The sequence below is a fragment of the Canis lupus genome, chromosome 1, assembly GCF_011100685.1.
Source record: "Canis lupus familiaris isolate Mischka breed German Shepherd chromosome 1, alternate assembly UU_Cfam_GSD_1.0, whole genome shotgun sequence".
Classification (NCBI taxonomy): domain Eukaryota; kingdom Metazoa; phylum Chordata; class Mammalia; order Carnivora; family Canidae; genus Canis; species Canis lupus.
Genome location: NC_049222.1, coordinates 74,184,409 through 74,205,319, shown reverse-complemented (window position 1 = coordinate 74,205,319; position 20,911 = coordinate 74,184,409). Strand labels below are relative to the sequence as shown.

Genomic DNA, 20,911 nt, shown 5'->3' with positions numbered 1-20,911 from the left:
GAAGAGAGACGCAGTGACGTGAGCTCTCCTCGGGGCTGTGGTGGCTGTCACGGTTGCTTGCTGTGGCTCAGCCACACTGTTTACTCTTGGTTCTAACGGACACCCAGCATCTTCTTAATTCTTTCCTAAAGGTAGGGCAATTTTGTTCCATGCTTTCGATTTGGAATTAAAAAAAAAAAAAAAAAAACCCATACCAAAAAGAAGAGTATTACCACTACAGATGCTGTGGTTTACTCCATTTCTATGCCATTTACTGGTACCACAATTACTAGGACTAGTTATAATGACACTAGCTACCAGTTTTTTGAGTGTCTAGTCCATGCCAAGCATTGTGTGAAGCCCTCTATAAATATTATCTCACTGAATCCTCACACTGCAAGGGGGAGTCTACTGTTATTCTCACTCAAGAGCTGAGAAAACAGACCAAGAAATTTAAGTGACTTGCCTAAAATCATGGAGCTAAGGAAAACAAGATCTGAACCTAGCTCTGCCTGACTGGACACCCCGTGCCTTTTACCACTACACCAAGCTATAGCAGAAATCTTCCTGAAGCTAAGAAACTAGCCCCCCGCCCCCAGTCCCACCCCAAAATTAGAAGAACTTTCTATCATATATTCTAAGGGTTAAAAAGTCCAAATGAAAAGGGACTCTCATTCTTCCCCAGTGACTGGCTGTCTCTCTTTCAAATGCATATTTTATCCTCTTTACCTGGACTCCTGGATTTTCAGTATCTGTTTATTGCAACTCTAAGAGACTTCCTCCCCCTGGATCCCCAAATAGTTCCTGAATGGGTGGGGCAGGAGAGCTGAGACCTTGCATCATGCCCCCGTTTGAAAAGAAACCATAAAACAAGCATTAAGAATGGTTTCTTCCTATATAGGGAGAGGTTTTCAGGGAACAGCCAGTCAACCATATTTCAAAGAATGCCAAGCTTGAGCTCTTATCTCCACATCGGATTATACTCCAGTGAACCAGCATCTCTATCTCAAGGACTCGCCTGTGGGAGGATGCTTCATGGACCGCATTACCAGGAATTCTCTAGAACAAATGGTTCTGTGCACAGCATATTCTCTGAGGAGTCTGCCCACCTGTACAGGAAACCCAGTTGTTTGCGGCCCATTTTATGGGGTCTGGAGCCAAACTAGCGCAAACTTACACCAAAGCAGAACGCCCATGAGCTGAAATTAACCAGCAACCTTTTTTCCTTCTCCCCACCCAAAAGGTACACCCACACTTTCATGCAACACACAGAATGATCCAGAAGCTTAGGGGAGAACAGAGAGATTATCACTCCTAGAATTTTGGGTTTCGTAGGGCAGTGGAATTTCAGAAGCATCTGGTAGACTGATGGAGTTAAGAAAACAAAAACACTTAAGCACAACAAGCAAACATGACTCACGGCCACACACTCATGTTATCTTCTATCACTACTATTTCAAAAAGAAAAAAATTTTAAAGTAAAAACACAGAAAAGCCAGAGGCTCCGAGTAAAAATCCTGTTCCAGGCCACAGCCAGGAACAGAGGAAGCGCTCCACCAGGCTGGATGGGCTTGTTACCCTACACTGCCCAGCGCGGGAGCCCATCTCCGCCCAGGCCCTGTGGGCAGCCCTGTGGGTCCCTTGCTCCCAGGGCCCCCTCCCCACCCCACACTCCCCAGTTCCCATCCCACTCTCCCCCCTTCCTAACTGGGCAGGGGCCGGGTGCCAGACACATTCTCTGCACGTCCAAAGCCCAGATGGAATTTCTACCAACTCTATTCCTGGAGAATAAACTCTACTTTTTCCCAGAAATGTGCTTTAAGGAGTTATGTCTGTGTACATGCTATGAGCAATGTCTAGGTCCTATTCTAAAATCCGTTATGGGGGATTTATGGAGTATAAATAGTGTCACCCACAAAGTGAAGAAAAATTAGGATGCACTTTACTACAGCATTAAAACTGGAACAATTTCCAGAGAAGAAATACACATTTGTGAATATGATAAAGTACTCAGCAAATGAGTATTCTCTAAATGAAAAATCACAAGAGCTATCACCTTATACCTGTCAAAAGGGCTAAAATCAAAGAGACAAGAAATAACAAGTGTTGCTGAGGATGTGGACAAAAGGGAACCCTCCTTCACCATAGGTAGGAAGGTATATTGGTGCAGCCATTGTGGAAAGCAGGAAAAGGTTCCTCCAAAAATTAAAAGTAGACCTACCGTATGATCCAGCAATTCTACTGCTGGATATTTATCTGAAAAAAACACTAATTCAAATAGAGATACGTACCCCATGTTCACTGCAGCATTACTCACCACAGCCAAGACAAGGAAGCAGCCCAAGCGCCCACCAATAGATGGATAAAGATGTGGTACATGCGCATGTGTACACACACAGACACACACACGGGAATATTACTCAGTCATGAAAAAGAATGAAACCTTGCCATTTGTGACAACACAGATGGACCTAGACAGCATTTCGGTAAGTGAAATAAATCTGTGAGGCAAATATGCCTTGTGATTTCACTTACATGTGGAATCTAAAAACAAGAAACAAAATGTGTCATGGATGGAGAGCCGTCTGGAGGTGGGGGGGATGGGTAAAATACGAGGTGGGGGGATTAAGAGGTTCAAACTGCCAAGCATAAAATAAATAATGCGGGGACCCAACGTCCAACCCAGGGGAGAACTAACATGCAACAGCCTGATGAAGAGGCCAGAACCACATTATCGCATGAACCCCTCACGGCCCTGCATCTTCCCAGCGAGGGGAGTGCAATGGAGTCTCGACTGGCACCGGAGCGGAGCTACGGGGTTAGGGCACAGGCCTTGCCTTCTCGTCCTGGTAGATCTTGTTGACACTCTCCAGCTGCGAGTCGTGGCTGGACTGGATGCGGTCGAGCTGCTCCCGCTGCTTTTCCAGCTCCCCCTGGAACTCGTTCTTCTTCAGCTCCACGGCGCCCCTCTCGGCAGCCGCCCTGCGGACCCTGCCCTCCAGCTCCACGATCCTGGTCTAGGGGGACACCACACACGGCTGGTGAGGGCGAACCCAGGCTGACCCCGGGACCAGGCCGGGACAGAGAAGCCAGTTTGGGGGTTCAGGGCCCAGCACCAGCAGGAGACAGTACCTGGGGTGGGGGGGTGCTCCCACTCAGCCCTGCGGGTCCCTCCCCCAGGGCCCCTCCCCAACCCCACACACCCCTGCTCCCAGCCCACTCCCCTTCCTAACCAGGCCCAGGCTGCTGCCAGACACCACCTCTGCAGGTCCTGCAGAGCCGGATGGAAGCTCTGCAAACCTTCCTCCTAGACGATAAAGTCTACTTCCTCCCAAGATGTGCTTTAAAGAGTTCTGTGTGTTATGAACCATCTTGGAAGTCAATGGTGTAGAAGCTACAACAGTTTTTCCCAGAGACACAGTATTATAAGTAGAGGAAGTCACTTGTCTGGGCTTCTTTGTCACCACTGCTAATCTTCAAGGAAATACCACCATAGCCCTCCCAGGGGCTCTGGGTGGCTGAAATGACGTGAGTACATAAAGTGCCTCATGCTTTACCAGGTGCTCAAATATTTAGTTCTGTTTCCCTCCTGCTGATGACAAAGCACTTAACTCTTTGGCAGACAGAACTTCTAGCAACAGATTCATTTCTCCTGCTCTGGACACCATGTCCACCTGTGCCCAGAGGACGGGCTCCCGTGGAGTTCACACGAAAGCACCACGCCCCGGGGTGAGTAAGCCTGAGATGACCTCACATGGGATGGGGCTTCATGGCTCAGAGCCCAAGCTCTGCCCTCAGAAAGACTGGGTTCAAATCCTCAGGCCTCTTGTACGTTCTCTGTGTCTCGATCTGCCTACCTGGGAAATGGGGAAAATGAAGTCCCAAACCTACAAGGTTTGTGTACAGAAGATAGTGTATACAATGTGTTGTTGAAGAAAAATCATTTGGATACTTGTTAAAACAGAAAGGAAAACTTCCTTCAAGACTCCTGCAATAGGGGTCACGTCTATGCAGTAGGGGAGAGAACCGGCCCCACTCCGAACACAGCCAAGACAGCTAAGAGTTTACAGCCAATGGCAGAGGGAGGGGTCACTGGAGGAAGACTATCAAGGGGAGACCTCAAGAGCAGGGGGATTTCTGGCTAAAGGCAGGCGAAGAGCTCAGACATCACAGGAGAGGCAGTAGGTGCCTGACCAGATGCTGGGGGAGGGGATGATTTAGCAGGATTCTTTGCTAAGTGGCTGGGCAGGCTGCAGATGGGATATGGGAGGCCAGGAGGGAGGCCCCATGGAGAGGAGGGGTCAGAACTGCCTGACCATAGTCTCTGTCCTTGCTCAGCACTGCCGGACCCATGATAGGCAGTGATAATGGGAAAGCTAAAGTTACCCTTCCTTACATGATGATTTTAACAACTGGCCCATCTAAGCACACACTTCTCACACTTGTCACCCAAATGCATTTCCAATACCACTCTTTGAGGTCTAGCGTGGACTGGGGGGCCCGACGGGCTGTGGTCTGTGTACCGAAGCAAGCCGTCTTCCCAGAAACGGCCCCCACAGCTGGACTAAAAATCATTCACTCACAGGACAAGCAGAGGCGGCTGTTCCGGTAGCAATCCCAAATCACAGAGAGGTCCTCTCCCAGCCAAGAGCAGAGCTGGCGTGGAGAGTCTAGCCCGTGGCTGAGTGCAGGGTACCTAGAGCCCCAAACTCACGAAAGGAAGTACACGCATGCTGGACGGAATGCCTCAGGGGGTGGCAAACAGCAAACCCCTTGACCCCAGCACCCGGCAACTTTAAATACTTTGACACCCATGCAAATACAAGCAAAACACCTGCAGATCCACACTCCGCGAGCTGGCGATCCAGTAGTTGAAGCCCAGGACGATGATGCAGGCCACCAGGGCAGCCAGCACAAGGGGTGGCGACTTCATGCTCCGGCGCCCGTTTCCCAGTCCCATCATCTCAAAGGCTGGTTGAGAATCTGCCAAATAGAACAAGCCCATGAGCCTCTGTACAGCAGCGCTGGGCCTGGAGTAGACCACGTGCGCCGGCACAGCCGACACGAAGGCACTTTGCCTGGACACACGATCCCGCGGGAGAGAGCCGTGTAAGTAGCACAGCCTGAGCCCCCCAGGACAGGCTCGCAGGAGTGAGCGTGTCCTGCAGCCCCAGCACCTGTGGCCCGAGACCTCGGGCAGGTAACAATCTCTCGTGCGCGTCAGTTTCCTCCGCTGTCAAACGTTAGGGCGAGTGTAGCACTTACCACTCCAGTACAGGCTGACGTGAATCACCTGTTTGAACAGAGACGGCAAATATCAAATGCTTCCACATCACCTTAGGGGGGAAAAACCATTTCTCACAGTTCCCCGAAGAGCTCTTTTTGATTTGAGACCTAACAAGGAAGGGGTTTTCGCCCCTGGACAGAATCACTAATGACACCCAGTCAAAGCATTTGTTGAGCAAAGCCAGAAAGCACCCGGGAGTGTAGATGCCCACTAAGTCACGGCCCACCGTGGACCCCTCCACTCCGCACACGCACGCGCACACACACACGCTGTACACACGCACGGTGCTGCCCGCAGGAGAGGCGCTGGCCCAGGCCTCCTCAGAATTGCTGCTGCTCTCAGCGCGCAGCGCGGCCACCTCAGCAACCCAGCTGCAGAGAGCAGCCCCTTGTCCAGAGAATCCCAGACGCAGCTTACAAGGTTTGTCTCGGGCTTCAACCCGAGACCGGGAGGCCGGGTACCAGCACTGTGCGCCGAGCATGGAAAGCCGACCTTCCCAAAAGGCTTTGCTGAGCCAGACAGAACAGGACCTGATCAGAGGGAGGGCAGCGTGCACAATAAAGGCCATCTCTGAGAACAGGTACGCTTCAATGCCAGGTGTGACCCCGGGGGGTGCGGGGGGGGCACGGGAGGGGACAGGGAGGGAAGACCCCAGGGACTCCGCTTCCAGGTTCAATTCCTGCGAGCAAGAATAGGGAAGAGCTGACAGGGCCAGCTCTCCCCCCAAGGTGTTCCTATCCAGGTGTGTCACCAGGAGACCTCTGCGGGAGGCTACATGGGGACAAATGAGCGATCTCTGGAATTGTCTGAAATAAAGCACCACCAGAATTCTGAAGCAAGACCTGACCTCAGCCTCTGCTGGTGCCTTCCTCACCAGATGAAAGAGGGGGAAGAAACTTTAAAAATCAAATATCAGTTGAAATCAGCAAGCACTATATATATTAAAGGTAATGCTCAGAAATACTAAACTTCTAGAAAATTCTATATACCTGCTGAAAACGTGTCTCCACTCCCTCATATCTGATTTTGCTCACAAAAGTCTTTTTTACTCTTTTTAGACTTTAAAAATATGTATAAAACTACAAATACAAATGGGGAGAAAGACCACACAGTCAAGTGTGAAATGAGAAGTCTCCCCTCTAACGGCAGCATCCTTCTATTCCAGCTGCTCTCAACCCTCACGGACTCCTGCATCACCTGGAACCGAGGCACGGCCCAATCCTTCACCTGCAATTCAATGGGTAGAGAAGGGCCCAGGTATTGGTAGTTTTCAGTGCTCCCAGGCGATTCTAATATCCAGCTACTCTCCTAGATATCATTCTGCATGTTTCTTGACATTTATACAAGCATCGACGTACATATTTTTAAATCCAAACAAGATCATTCACACTGTTCTGTAATGTCATGAGTCACTTAGTCATACATCTTATCGCACTTTTCCTGGTTGCACATTAGTTTGCTCTTTTCAAAGTTCTGAATGGGCACCACTGTATGCAAGGTTTACTTAACCTCCTACAGAGGGCCTTTTGGCTTATTTCCAACAATGCTGCCACGAACACCCTTTCACATCCACACCTGGGTTTGCAAACCCCTATCCAGGTGTGCGATCCCCAACACACAATCCTAAAATCCAAATTGTTCTAAGAGCCCAAAGGTAGTTTTAAAAACTTACCCATAGCAACCAAACCTGACCTGAACTCAGATCAAGGTCTGATCAGAACTTACCCAAAACTACTTAAAGTCTTTATCTTTCTCCCTTTGTGTGAATATTCATATGTCTTGCTGCAGAAAGATTAGTGTTCAAGTACAGGGTGCTCCACAGATCCTGCTGGGGTTGTCACATAATATATAATGAGTCCATCTTATTATCTTCTGAATTCTGACAAAATTCTGAATTCCAAATACCTCTGGCTTCCAGGGGTTTGGGAAGGGAGGAGGAACCAGCAAGGAGCTTACTCCATGTGAGGCACTCAAGTGTTTCCAACACAGCGGTCCCTGAAGCCTCTCAGCAGTTCTGAGGGGCACTAATCGCCCCCATTTTGCAAGCGATGGAATAAATCACAGACAGCTGTAGAAAAATTTCAAGAAGTGGTCCTGCTGGGTCATAGGTATTTAAAACTGATAGAGCTTATTGCCTCCAAAACATTTAGCAAATTACAAAGCACAAAGAGTAGAAAACCCTGGATGACACTGCCTTAGCCAGGTGATCAAAGTGAATGCAACTACTAGTGGGACAGACATCACAGACCACCCAACGGGATGCACTGGGGAGGAAAGTTCAGAGGAACTTATATTGAGGGCCATTCTATATTCAAAAAGTGTTAATTTAAAATCATGGAAAACAAGGAGAGTGAGAAACTGTCAGAGAGACGTGACAACTAAACAAAGGGATGGGTGGGTGAGGGATCTACTATGTTTGCAACTTTCATAAATTCAAGTCATCTAAAAAATTTTGGATAGATCTTATTCCATTGGCTTCCAAAGCAGTTCCAATAATTTACTCTCCCACTAGTAGAGAGAAATGTCTGTTTTCTCACACAATAAGACCAAAATAAAACTTCTGATGTTTGGCAAGCTCATCAGTAATGATGTTTTAAAATACATTTCTTGGGGTGCCCGGCTGGCCCAATCCATAGAGGATGTAACTCTTGATCTTGGGGTTATGGGTTTGAGCCCCACATTGGGCAAAGAGCCTACTTTAAAAAATATACTTCTTAGCATAAATGAGCATCTTTTCATTTATTGGCCATTGGTTCATTTTAGTGAAATGTGTTTTTATACTTTCTGCCCTTTTTTTTAAAGATTTTATTTATTCATGAGAGAGAGAAAGAGAGAGGCAGACACAGAGAGAGGGAGAAGAAGCAGGCTTCCCATGGGGAGTCCGATGTGGGACTTGATCCTGGAACCGGGACCAAGCCCTGGGCCAAAGGCACTCAACCACTGAGCCACCCAGGCATCCCTTTTCTGCCCATTTTCAAACTTGGGTGTTCACCTTGTTGAATTGTAAGAGCTCTTTGTATGTTAAATCTTTGGTATTTCACGAGGATATCTTTTGTTCTCAATTTTTCATTTGTTCTTTGACTTTTTCACTTTTTCTTTGAATTTTTTGCCCATAGTTTTGGGTTGTTGGTGATGTTTTTAAAACAACCTACTCTTGTCAATCTTTTATCATGTCTGGATTTTGCTTACACTTTTTTTTTTTTAGATTTTATTTATTTACTCATGAGAAACACAGAGAAAGAGAGAGGCAGAGACACAGGGCAGAGGGAGAAGCAGGCTCCACGCAGGGAGCCTGACATGGGACTCGATCCCAGGACCCCAGGATCATGCCCTGGGCTGAAGGCAGACGCTAAACCGCTGAGCCACCCAGCAATCCCGATTTTGCTTACACTTAAAAAGACATTTCTACTCTAAGTTTAGAAGCACATTTACTCATATCTCCTCTCAACATACCCATGGCCTCATATATTTATTTAAATCTTCCATCTACTTGGAGTTCCCTTTTGGTGTAAAGAGTAAAAAATCCAAAAAATATTGGGTCTTGGTGTGTGTGTGTGTGTGTGTGTGTGTGTGTGTGTGTTTGAGAGAGAGAGAAAGAGAGACGGCTAGCCAGTTCTGTCAGCACCCTTTACTAAAAAATATATTTTTACCTAGGGCTTTGAAAGCCTATCTTCGTCTACACTTAATTCCCTAACAATATACTTCTAGATGGAGTCCATGTAAGAGTGTTTATTTTATTCCAGCAGATAGAAGTCAATGGATGGATATACTACAAGCCTGAAAACAATAAAAAATCTCAATTCTCACTTCAAGGTAAGTATTCTGATGATCATTCAAAACTCTTCCTTGAGCCAATTAGAATGTACTGACCAACTATCCTGAGACAGGTGCTGTGCTAGCACTAAGCAACTCAGGACAGTGTTAAAAGAATAAACTCTAGAACCCATTGTCCAGTGTCAGACTCCGGTTCCACCTCTTAGGAGCCATAGGACCTATCTGAGCATCACTGTCCTCACAAGGTTATTGTGAGGATGTAATGAGTTAAGATATGAGAGGTGCTTAGAACCACACATGGCACATAGTAATTGCTCAATAAATTTGACTATTAGAGATGGAAAGATGAATAAGAAATCATTTCTAGATCTAGTCATTTCCCCATTTCATAAAGAAAAGGTGATGAATGTCTTCCTTCCACCATCATTCTACTTTATAAGGAACCAGCTTTATGCATTGGTCCTATTGACTCTGCTGTCAATAAAGCAGCAGTAACTGCCATCACCTAAGGCAGACTCCTCGCTGCCACCACGGCACCAGACACCCCAGACCAGGACCCCATTATGAAAAAAAGACCATAGCCTGGTCTCAGAAGCCCCTTGCTATGACCCAGCACCTGGCTGGCCAGGAAGCCACGCAACTGCCCAGAGGGCACAGACAGGAGAGCCTGGGGCTCCTAAGGGACACAGGGCCACTTGGCTATGGAGGTGAGCACGAGGGAGGGCAGCCGGGCACTTTGGCACTGACTTTCAGGACTGTAGAAACCTCTGCTGCTGAAAACAAAAGGCCAGATACAGGTAGGAAATGATGAAGGCTAAGGTGGTAACTCGGAGCCATCATTGACAAGTGTCAGGTACTTCAAACACTCTCCTTCCCCAACCTTAGTTCTCTGGGCCGAGGGGGTGACGGCAGGGGTGGGAGACAATTGCATCAGGTATGTTAATATTCACTGTAACTGGGGCTTCAGAATGGGTTCTGTCTCGTATTTGACTGTATCTGACACACTGAAAAATGGTTAACCTAAATCAGCTGAACTCTGTGGAACCCCCAGGCTTCCCTGGAGAAAAAGAAAGTGATGTGTTTCTGCATTAAATGTCTCTTGGTAATAGGAAATGTAAAAAAAAAAAATTGCACATTCTTTCCTACTGGCTTCATTTTAAAAATTCAACCTACTGGTTAAAATTATTATTTGCATGTAAGATAAAGATCTTTTTGTAGGGGATCCCCAGGTGGCTCAGTGGTTTAGCACCTGCTTTTGGCCCAGGGCGTGATCCTGGAGTCCCGGAATCGAGTCCCTCGTCAGGCTCCCTGCATGGAGCCCGCTTCTCCCTCTACCTGTGTCTCTGCCTCACTCTCTCTCTCTCTCATGAATAAATAAATAAAATCTTTAGAAAAAAAAAATCTTTTTGTAAAAGAAGAAAAACCTCTAATTACTTAAGAAAAGCACCTGAAAATGAGCAACCTGCCAAATACACTGGCCCCTTGATTTACTTTTTTTTTTCTCTTGTTTACTTATTTCCACATAGGTCTTTTTCTTCTTTTTTTAAGATTTAAGAGAGAGCACTCAAGCAGGGGCAGGATGGGCAGAGGGAGACAACTAGAGAAGTTTAAGCAGGTTCTGCGTTCAGTGCAGAGCCTGACGTGGGGCTCAATCTCACCACCCTGAGACCATGACCTGAGCTGAAATCAAGAGCAGGACGCTTACCCAAATGAGCCAGCCACCCAGGTGCCCCAAGAATTTATTTTTAAGTAATCTCTATACCCAACATGGGGCTTGAACCTACAACCCTGAGATCAAGAGTCACATGCTCTACGGACCGGGGGCCCCTCCACATGGGGGTTTTTAATCATATAGGCAGATACTGTATGTAAGAGCAATCGAGTCAGAACAGCTCATTAGACCAACGTGACGGCCGCGGAAACCATACAGCTTCTCCGTGAGAGAGCCCCACCTTTCTTCCTTCTCCAAAACGGCCTCACCTGGATCTCGGAGACTCTGCAGGAGGCTTAGCAGGAAGCCCAGAAGTCCCTCTGCACTGAGCAAACAGACCTGAGACGCCCTGCTCAGGGCAGATGAAGGATTCGGTCACCAACAATTTTCTGAGGGTTTAAAAACATTCTGCCCTGCCCCAAGAATGTCCCCAAGCAGAGGTGAGCATGCCATGCCAGCCCTGTTTTGTGAACACAGCCGCCCCAGCTCCCTTGAGGGCCACAGCTGTCTCTGGTTCCAGACAGAGTTGATGAGCTGATCCAAATCCACTCATAGGGTTATTATGAGGACTCAACCGGTTAAAATACTTATTATCTGGCCCCTTACAGAAGTTTTTCAACTCCCACTCTAAGCCATTAGCATTGAATGACCAGGTCCACAGCATTCTCCTGAAATTGCTCTAAATGCTTACCAGGAAGTGCAGAGAATTTCTTCTTACTTCCCCAACCCCCAATTACAAACATCATGTTTCCCCAGCTCTGGAAGCTGACAGTTTATAAAGGAAAAACTTAAACATTATGGTGATCTTAGTAATACCGTACTGCATATTTGAAAGTTGCTACCAGGGTACATCTTAAAAGTTCTCACAAGAAAAGAATTTTGTGACTGTGGTGACAGACATTAACTGGATTAATTGTAGTGGTCATTTCTGCAATACATACTGACTTGGGTTAGGGCTGCTGAATCACTACATTGTACTCCTGAAACTAGCGTGACGTCAGTTATACCTCAAAAAAATTTTCTTAAAAAACTTTTAAAATCCGTGTGCATGACAGGGTGCCTGGGTGGCTCAATCAGTTAAGCAGCTGCCTTTGGCTCAGCTCATGATCTCCAGGCCCTTGGACGGAGCTCCACATCAGGTTCCTTGCTTGCCCCACTCCCTCCGCCCCTCCCCCAGCCCTCCAGCCCTGCTCATTCTCTCTCTCTCTCTCATATTTTAAAAATTCATTTGCATGTTTAGTATCACATACTGAAAATACCAAAGAGCAAGATGGACAACTGAAAATGAATGAGAGGAACCAAATTCCATTGTGCTTTTTCCAGCACTTGAAATTTTCTGAAGAAAGGCCACCTCCTACATGGATGCCAAGACTACATTTTGGCAGGAACTCCCGAATTTTCCTCTAGTTCAAGAGTTGGCAAACTGTAGCCCAAAGGCTGAATCCTGCCAGCCACCTGTTTCTGTACACTGCCTATAAGCCTAGTTTTTCAGTTTTTAATGGTTAAAAAAAATCAAAAGAATATTTCATGACACGTGAATAGCACATGCAATTAAAATGTGGGAATCCATAAATAAAGTTTTATAAGGACACAGTCACTCCCACTCATTTATCCCTTGTCTATGGCTGTCAGGTTACAAGAATTGAGTCCACCAACAGGGCACATGCATCCCAAAGGGTAATGGAAGATGCTCCACAGGGCTAGAGAAGAAAATCTGAGAAGTTATGTTAATTTGTATCCATGAAACATAATGATATAACTATTACATAAAAAAAAACTTGAAACTATATTATATGTAGACTAATCATATCAAGGATCTTATACCATCTTCCATTTTACTAATTCTATTACACGACCATTAAATATCAACAGTGCTAATAAAAGTAGAAACTGACCTGCATGCTAAGTCTCTCTGTTGAAAGGCACATGGCCCCAACCTGTGAGGTGCCTGAGGAGCTCCTCTGACCTCGGCACTGTGCACAGAGAGGTGGACTGACAAATTATAACCAGACTAAACCTTCCAGAGGCTAAGAAGCTTTAAGATTCATATAAAAAGCACAAATTAAAGTCATTCTAATAAACATAAGCATGGGCAAACACAGGCCCACTGCTGGGAAGGCACATCTTCAGTTCTGCATGAACCATGTCCCAAAGTAAAACCTATGATGATATAATCAGATCTGGCAAGAAACAGGCCAAAAATATTCACAATTCAAGGAGTATATGAAATAGGGCTTTACCTCTACTGCCACTAAGCATGAATCCAACTCTAAGAAGTATTCTGGACCTTGAGATACAAGACAGTAATAGCACGTGCACCTGACTTATAAATAACAAAACCACAGGGGAGTGCTAAACATCTGTGTAATTGAGATAGCAGATATATAACAATGAATTAATTTTAAGTTTTTGTTTTTTAGATTAATGAGAATGATCAAAAAAGTTTGGAAACCATAGCAAGTTACCATCTGTATCAGTATAATCATTATCATACTCTGACGTACATTTTCCTCCTGTTGGGCACTAATTAATCTTCAAAATCTTAGCTAAGGAAAGTGCTATTAACACAGTCCTGAAGGGTTTTAAACAAAAATAAGATCAAAATATTGTAACAATCAGAGAAGGCATGATTCCCCCCCCTCCCCCAAAGGGGAGGAAATTCACTGTGCGAAACAAAGCAGACTCCCTGGGAACTTGGTAAGGACTTCTGAAACTTCAAGCCAAGTCCTTTCATGTGATGTCATCATTAACTGGAAAAGTTGAGAAAAGAAAATGACCACAACCTAAGAATGTTTTTTTGTAGGAGGAAATGGAGAGCAGGAAAATGAAATACTACTCACGCTTTTCTAAGGTAAGACAAAAGCATATCAAGACCATTTCTCCTACTTTTGAAAAAAAAAAAAAGTGCTTTTTTGTTTTTTAAACAATAAAAAAAGAAGTGTTTTTCTCTTATCCAAACGATGGATGTTCTTTCTCACCTTAGGTCATTCAAAAGAAAATAAAAGGTAATAAAGCAATACAACTACATTAAAGCCAGGGCATGGGGCCTCTCATCCGTCATCTCCTGCTCTCCCTTCTCTGGGGCTAGCCTTCTCTAGGGGCCATGCCACCTCCAAGCTCCTTTCCACTACTGTACAGCCACAGGACACTGCTCAGCACAGCCTGCTAGAAGCCTCCTCCCTGGAGAGGCAGTTTCCCCAGGCTCTGCCCTTCTACCTTGTGCTTCAGACGCAGAAAGCCTGTCTGCACATTCACAGGGTTTTCAATAAGGTCAGCAGTTTCCTCCTTGCTGGGGGAAAGTGGCCACAAAAGCCAACTGAAGACAGATAGCCCCTGACACATTCAACCATCCTCACTTCTGTTTCTGCCCTACCCCTCAAAAAATAATATAAATACAAAAATCTTTTCATCCCTCATCAATAACCCGGCCCATTGCTAACAATTAGAAAGGGGACGGCATCCTTAGCTCCCCAGAGCAATGTCGTCCACATCTGATCCCCTTTAGTCCCCATAACCACTCCTTCCTCTCATTCTTTTTTTTTTTTTCTTCCTCTCATTCTTGATCCTACATTATAACAAAACCCATGGGGGGGGGGGGGGGCGGGCGGGTGATAACCTCTGCACAGAAAACCAAAACACGTCTGGAAGAGCTGACTGTTTTCTTTAAACATCGTAGGGATTCAATGTCTTTTTGACCACTGATATCTTAAAAATTGAGTTCTGGCCTAAGGACAGCATGTCTTACCATATTGCTGGTTGTACTTACAAATAAAATTATTCTTCCCAAGTGCATGAGCTTACCTTAATCTTCTATAGCGTAAGCAGGAGGAGCCAGACCGCCAAGAGATTCCACCGCTCCCCTGGTCTCATGCTCCAAAAATTACAGAAATACTGAAACTGCCTAAATTCGAGTCAACATGACGGCCATAAGTCAAGGAGAGTCACTCGAAAGCTGTTAAGTATTTCATCAGACTGTGGGACATCTTAATAATCCATCCCTAGGAATGTGCGGGATTTCGAGCTATAGGGCTTTGGAGAACCCAAACCAGACAAAGGAAATCTCAGACTCGCGAAAGCCACACAAGTTTGGTCATGCAGATCTCGAGAAGAGATACCTGAAAGTGACCAGCAACGTCACGGCATCCCCGGTACGACGGTCCTTAAATGATACTAAAAAGAACATCCATCAAAATAGGCATTGCCTTACTTTACCTTAAAAAGAGAAATCGTCACAAACAGCACACGGAGTGTGAAACAAACTGTGTATAAACCCAGGAGACTATTTTTACAGCGGAGCAAAAGTTGTGCGGACGCTGCCCACAGTCCCAGGCTGGAAACGCTCGTTCGGGCGCGAGCCTGGAGCAGCCCCGCCACCGGCTCGCGGCCCGGGTCACCTGCCCACGCGGCCGCGCCTCCCCCGGCGCCGGGGACGAGCGCCGCTTCGGGGCCGCCCGCCTCCACCCCGGGCGCCGCGCCACAGCGGAGAACAGAACAGCAAGGCCGCGCGCGGCCCCGACCGGCGGCCCCGGCCCGGAGCACACGCGCTGCCCTCGCGGCGGCCGGGGCCGGGGCCGGGGGCCGGGGGCCGGGGGGCAGGCGGCGCCGGGGCGGCTCGGGCTCGCGGGCTCCGGACACCCGCGGCGGCGCGGGCGGAGGAGCGGGGAGGCGGCCGGGCGCCGCGCACTCACCTCCGGCCGCGGCTCGAGCCGCTCGGCGCCGCAGGACCCGCTCCCAGGCCGCCCGCCGCCGGCCTCGCGCTCCCGTCCGCCCCGCGCCGCGCCGCGCCCAGCACCGCCGCGTCTCGGCCTCCGCAGCCGCGAGTCCCCGCCCCCGGTCCGCGCCGGCGGCGTGGGGAGGAGGTGGCGCCGCGAGCGCCGGGAGGCGAGGCCCGGGCCGTGCCCGCCTGCACGCCCCCCCCTCCTCCCCGCGCGCCCCCTCCTCGGCCGCCCCCCTCCCCGCGGTCCACTCCCCGCGAGCCCCTCCTCGGCCGCCCCCCCTCCCCGCGCGCCCCCTCCCCGCGCGCCCCTCTCCCCGCGCGCCCCCCCTCGGCCCCCCCCCGCGCGCCCCCTCCCCGCGCGCCCCTCCCCGCGCGCCCCCTCCTCGGCCGCCCCCCTCCCCCGCGCGCCCCCTCCTCGGCCGCCCCCCTCCCCGCGGTCCCCTCCCCGCGAGCCCCTCCTCGGCCGCCCCCCCTCCCCGCGCGCCCCTCTCCCCGCGCGCCCCCCCCTCGGCCCCCCCCCCGCGCGCCCCCTCCCCGTGCGGCCCTCCCCGCGCCCCCCCCCGCGCGCCTCCTCCCCGCGGCCCCGTCCCCGCGCGCCCCCTCCCCTCCCCGCGGCCCCCTCCCCGCGCGCCCCCTCCCCGCGCGCCCCTCCCCGCGCGCTCCCTCCCCGCGGCCCCCTCCCCGCGCGCCCCCTCCCCGCGCGCCCCTCCCCGCGCGCTCCCTCCCCGCGGCCCCCTCCCCGCGCGCCCCCCCCCGGCCGCCCCCCTTCCCCGCGCGCCCCTCCCCGCGGCCCCCTCCCCGCGCGCCCCCCCCCGGCCGCCCCCCTTCCCCGCGCGCCCCTCCCCGCGCGCTCCCTCCCCGCGGCCCCCCCCCGCGCCCCCCCCGCGCGCCTCCTCCCCGCGGCCCCGTCCCCGCGCGCCCCCTCCCCTCCCCGCGCGCCTCCTCCCCGCGGCCACCTCCCCGCGCGCCCCCCTCCCCGGCCGCCCCCTCCCCGCGGCCCCCTCCCCGCGCGCCCCCTCCCCTCCCCGCGCGCCTTCTCCTCGGCCGCCCCCCTCCCCGCGCGCCCCCTCCCCGCGCGCCCCCTCCCCACGGCCCCCTCCCCGCCCCCCTCGGGACGTGGCTCCCGGGCAGCGGCCGAGCGGCCCCGCGCTTCCCAAGAAGGGGCCGGGAGGGGGGCGGCGGCGCGGAGCAAAGGGGCTGGGAGAAGAGGGGCGACCCCTCGCCTCACCCCCACCCCGTCCAGAGGGAACTTTCTGGAATGTGGGGCCAACTATATCCAGCGCCACCCACCTTGGCACACTCACAGACCTTCAGTGGTCCAGGCCCCAAACCGCCCAGGGTAAAGGGATAACGAATAACAGGAATTTAGGGGGGGGTCAGTCCTCACAAATCTTTTTTCTGCACCAACCCTACCCGGTTCCTAATCTCCCCACGACCGTTACCCCTCAAAGTTTAATTTTTCGGACCGTGACCCTCCGATCTACTTGTGGATAAAATGAAGATTCCTGGACGCTGCCAAGTGTGGTCTTCTAGTAGGCTCTAAGGATGTCGCCTGGGAGTCTGAATTCTAAACAGCGCCCCGAGCGCGCTGAGGTTTGAATAGCACCTTAGGCCACAGCTCCCTGAGAGGACGCGGCAAAGCTAATGACCTACGCGGTATCCCTACTAGAAAATTCTAAAACGGGGGCTCTGAACCCTGACAGCACTGGCCAAATTATCTGGGAGCTTTTGGAGGATTTGGATGCCAGGGTCCCAACCTCCAGAGTTCTAAGCCCAAACGTGGGTATTTTTATTATAAAGCTTTCCAGCTAATTCTAACATATGGCCAGCACTAGGAATAATTCTAGATTTACGTCTTCTTGAACCTATCTAGCTCTGGTCTCTGGGAAAGGAACCTCTTCTCGCCCTTCCCAAATCCCAATCACAAAACAACAACAATAAGTACACAAACTCCCTTAGGAATGCTCACAGCCAAAATGGTTTTCAACCAGAACAAAGACTCACCTTGAGAAAGGAGACCTGGCACCTGAGCATGGTCTCCTTAAATTCAGGAAAAGGATTCTTTATGAGCCAAAACCTCCTAATTGAATTTAAAGTAATATTCTCCTATAGCCCAAAATGATAATTTTTGTGACCTGCTGTTAGACTGTTGCCGGTCGGGATCAAGAATACAGGAGCTAGGGGGTGTGTTGGACGTCAGCCCTGGCTTTTCCAATGACTTGTATCACTTCTTTCTAATCGTCCAGTGACCTTAAGTGACCACAGTCAGTATTTTTGGATAGGTACAATAAATTGCTCCTTCTGCCTCCCCTCATCATGTTTTGCCTTCTTAGGCTGGGGGGCCGTACCTTCTACCTCATTTGCCTGTAAGCAGGGTTCCACTGAATCCCTCATTTATCAACAACTAATCAGTGACTAAGCCAGTGATTTTCCCCCCAGTTTTATTGAGAAATAACTGACGTATCTTGCTGTATGAGTTTAAGGTGTCCAGCATGATGCTTTAATTATATATATTGTAAAATGACTACGATGGTGGGTTCAGCTAGCATTCATCTTCTCCTAAAGATACAGATTGTTAAAGAGGAAGAAAAAATTTCTCCTTGTGATGAGAAGGCTTATGATTTACTCTCCTAACCACTTTCTTACATATCTTACAGCAGCCTTAGCACGAGTCATCACACTGTACAGCACATCCCTTGAACATCCCTTGATACTTATCTTACAACTGGAAGTTTGTACCTTTTGACTTTTTTCTAACTCCCCACTGCTGGCCCTACCACCTCTGGTGACCACAAGTCTGATCTTTTTTCACTATGATTTTTTTTTTTTTAAGATTCCATATATAAGTGAAATCGTATAGTATTCGTCTTTGTTTGACTTAGCAGAATTCGTCTTAGCACTTAGCAGCATGCCCTCCAGGCCCATCCATGTTGTCACAAATGATAGGATTTCCTGTCTTCTTATGGCTAAATAATATTCTAGTGTGTGTGTGTGTGTGTGTGTGTGTGTACCACATCTTTATCCATTTATCCATTGATGGACACTTAAGTTGTTTCCATATCATGGCTATTGTAAATAATGCTGCTGTGAATATGGGGGTACATATATCTTTCTGACTTAATGTTTTTATTTCCTTTGAATAAATACCCAGAAGTGGAATTGCTGGATTATATGGTAGTTTTATTTTTAATTTTGGAGGATCGTCTATACTGTTTGCCATAGTTAAACCCATGATTCTTTTTTTTTTTTTTAAGTAGGCTTCACACCCAGTGTAGAAACCATGGTGGGACTTGAACTCATGACCCTGAGATCAAGACCTGAGCAGATATCATGAGTTGGATGCTTAACTGACTGAGTCACCCCGGCACACCCAGCCCAAGTTTTTTAAACACTTTATGAAACAGGTCCACATGTTTAGGTGCTAGGGCAGCTATTTGAATCAGTACACCTTTGCTGAGGGGGAAGCAGTCTTTTTCAAATTTCATGAGATTCCTTATGATGAAATTTGGCATTAAAAAAAAGATATTTATTTATTTATTTAAGAGAGAGAGAGAGCTTGTGCCTGTGAGTGGTGGGAGGAGCAAAGGGAGAGGGAGAGAGAGAGAATCTCAAGCAGATTTACTGCTGAGCATGGAGCCCAACTGGGGGATAGATCTCAGGACCTGGTCATGACCTGAGCTAACACCAACAGTTGGTCACTCAACTGACTGAGCCACTCAGGCGCCCCAAAATTTGGCATCATAAAGATGCAGCAATATATACGTATAAATATTGGATTTGCATTCTTTATAAAGTTCTTTTCAATTTCTCCGGAGCTTCTCACCCCAAATATTTAAACTAATCAATTGCCAGCCCTAAAAATTCAATTGGGTAGATTTTGGTTAACCAATGTGCAAGGGGCTGTGGTAGTTGTTGCAGTGGGCATCCATGTTTTGCCTGTTCAACATCCTCTCCCATCGCTTCTTGGCTTTTGGGGTAAGATCAAGTGCAGCATCTTTTTCCTCACTTGCCAGTAGGCAACAGTAGTACACTGTTTTCATACAGGAATCTCCCCCATCTCCAAGGGATAGAGCCTTGGTAGATTGTTAATCAAAGCAATGTCCTCTCCAGCTCAAGGGATGGACCTTATAATAGTTTTCTATTTGCTGCCCTAACTAATCATTCAACTTAAACCAACACAAATTTAAGATCTTACAGCTCTGTAGGTCAAAACTTTCACCAAGGTGCCAGCAGGCCTGCATTCCTTTCTGGAGACTCTGGAGAAGATCCCTTTCTTGCCTTTTATTGCTCCTAAAGCCTCCCTGCATCCCTTGGCTAGGGTCCCTCTGTCTGCATCTTCAAAACCAGCAATCTCACTATTAGTAACATCTTTCTAATCCTACTTCCATAGTCACATCTCTCAGATCCAGTTGGGAAAATTGCCTCACTTCTTAGGATCCTCATGATTATACTGGTCTCACCCAAATAATGCAAGATAATCTTTCCACCTCAAGGCCTTTAACTTAATCACATCTGTAAAATCCCTTTTGCAAAGTAAGGTCATATTAACAGACTCCAGGGATGAAGACATGGACATCTTTGGGGGGGTCGGGCATCATTCTGCCTACCACAGGCCCTAACCTCAGCTGGTCCGTTACTGTGTTCCTGGAATGAACAAAGTGGTGACCCGAGGACTGAAAAATACTGATATGCGCCTATCTCAATGGTAGCACCCATCTTTCTTGGCACATCATTCTGTAGGGCTGGTTCCTGTGCATCCCAAAACCTGACCCTTCAGTTTACCTTTAATTCTAAAACTGTGCCCATGGCCTAGAATTTGCTGACCTACATGTAATACATCAGTGCAGTACCAGAGTTCCTGGTTGCAAATAACAGCAACAGCCTCTATCAATCTTCTGGAAAAGGGAAATTAATTGGACCAATGTCAGGGTCTTACAGAATCAATGGTGAGAATCAATGAAATCATATTGATCAATTTCCAATCAATTTGGAAACCCTGGAGGCTGCAGAAATCACTGCAAAAGTGACACAGCAGAAAAAGGGTGTGCCGCACTGCTGCATCTTTAAGAAATGGGACCCCAACTGACCCCATGTCCTTGGAATACTTGCTCAAGATACATCGTGTCCGGAGGGGGCTTCTCATGGGAGGTGTTTGATTTGGAGCCCATCCTCCCCAGGCTAACAGGGACACCCAGCTGTTTTCTGCACCGGGATGGGGCCACTAATTCTCAGCAAGGCTACATGCTCTGGGACATTATCCTCCACAAACGAGATTGAGACCCCTATAAAAAGAAGAGACAGAATGCTGGCCAGCAAAATAAATAAATAAATAAATAAATAAATAAATAAATAAATAAAACAGAATAAAATAAAAAAATAAAATTAAAATTAAAAAGAATTTTTAAAAACTAGCAAATATCCAAAGAAATTCAAAGGGCAAGAG

At 48.6% G+C, this 20,911-nt stretch overlaps 1 protein-coding gene across 1 annotated transcript in view; it reads right to left on the bottom strand.

Moving 5' to 3' along the window:
* The window catches only part of GOLM1 (golgi membrane protein 1), a 52,879-nt gene extending 37,376 nt beyond the window's left edge, over positions 1-15,503 (bottom strand). The window contains 4 exon segments of the mRNA XM_038526920.1: positions 2,817-2,996; positions 4,814-4,962; positions 5,245-5,272; positions 15,440-15,503. Of these exon segments, the coding sequence (XP_038382848.1) occupies positions 2,817-2,996; positions 4,814-4,942 (309 nt within the window). The 5' untranslated portion in view covers positions 4,943-4,962; positions 5,245-5,272; positions 15,440-15,503.
* Between the last annotated feature and the right edge of the window lie 5,408 nt (positions 15,504-20,911).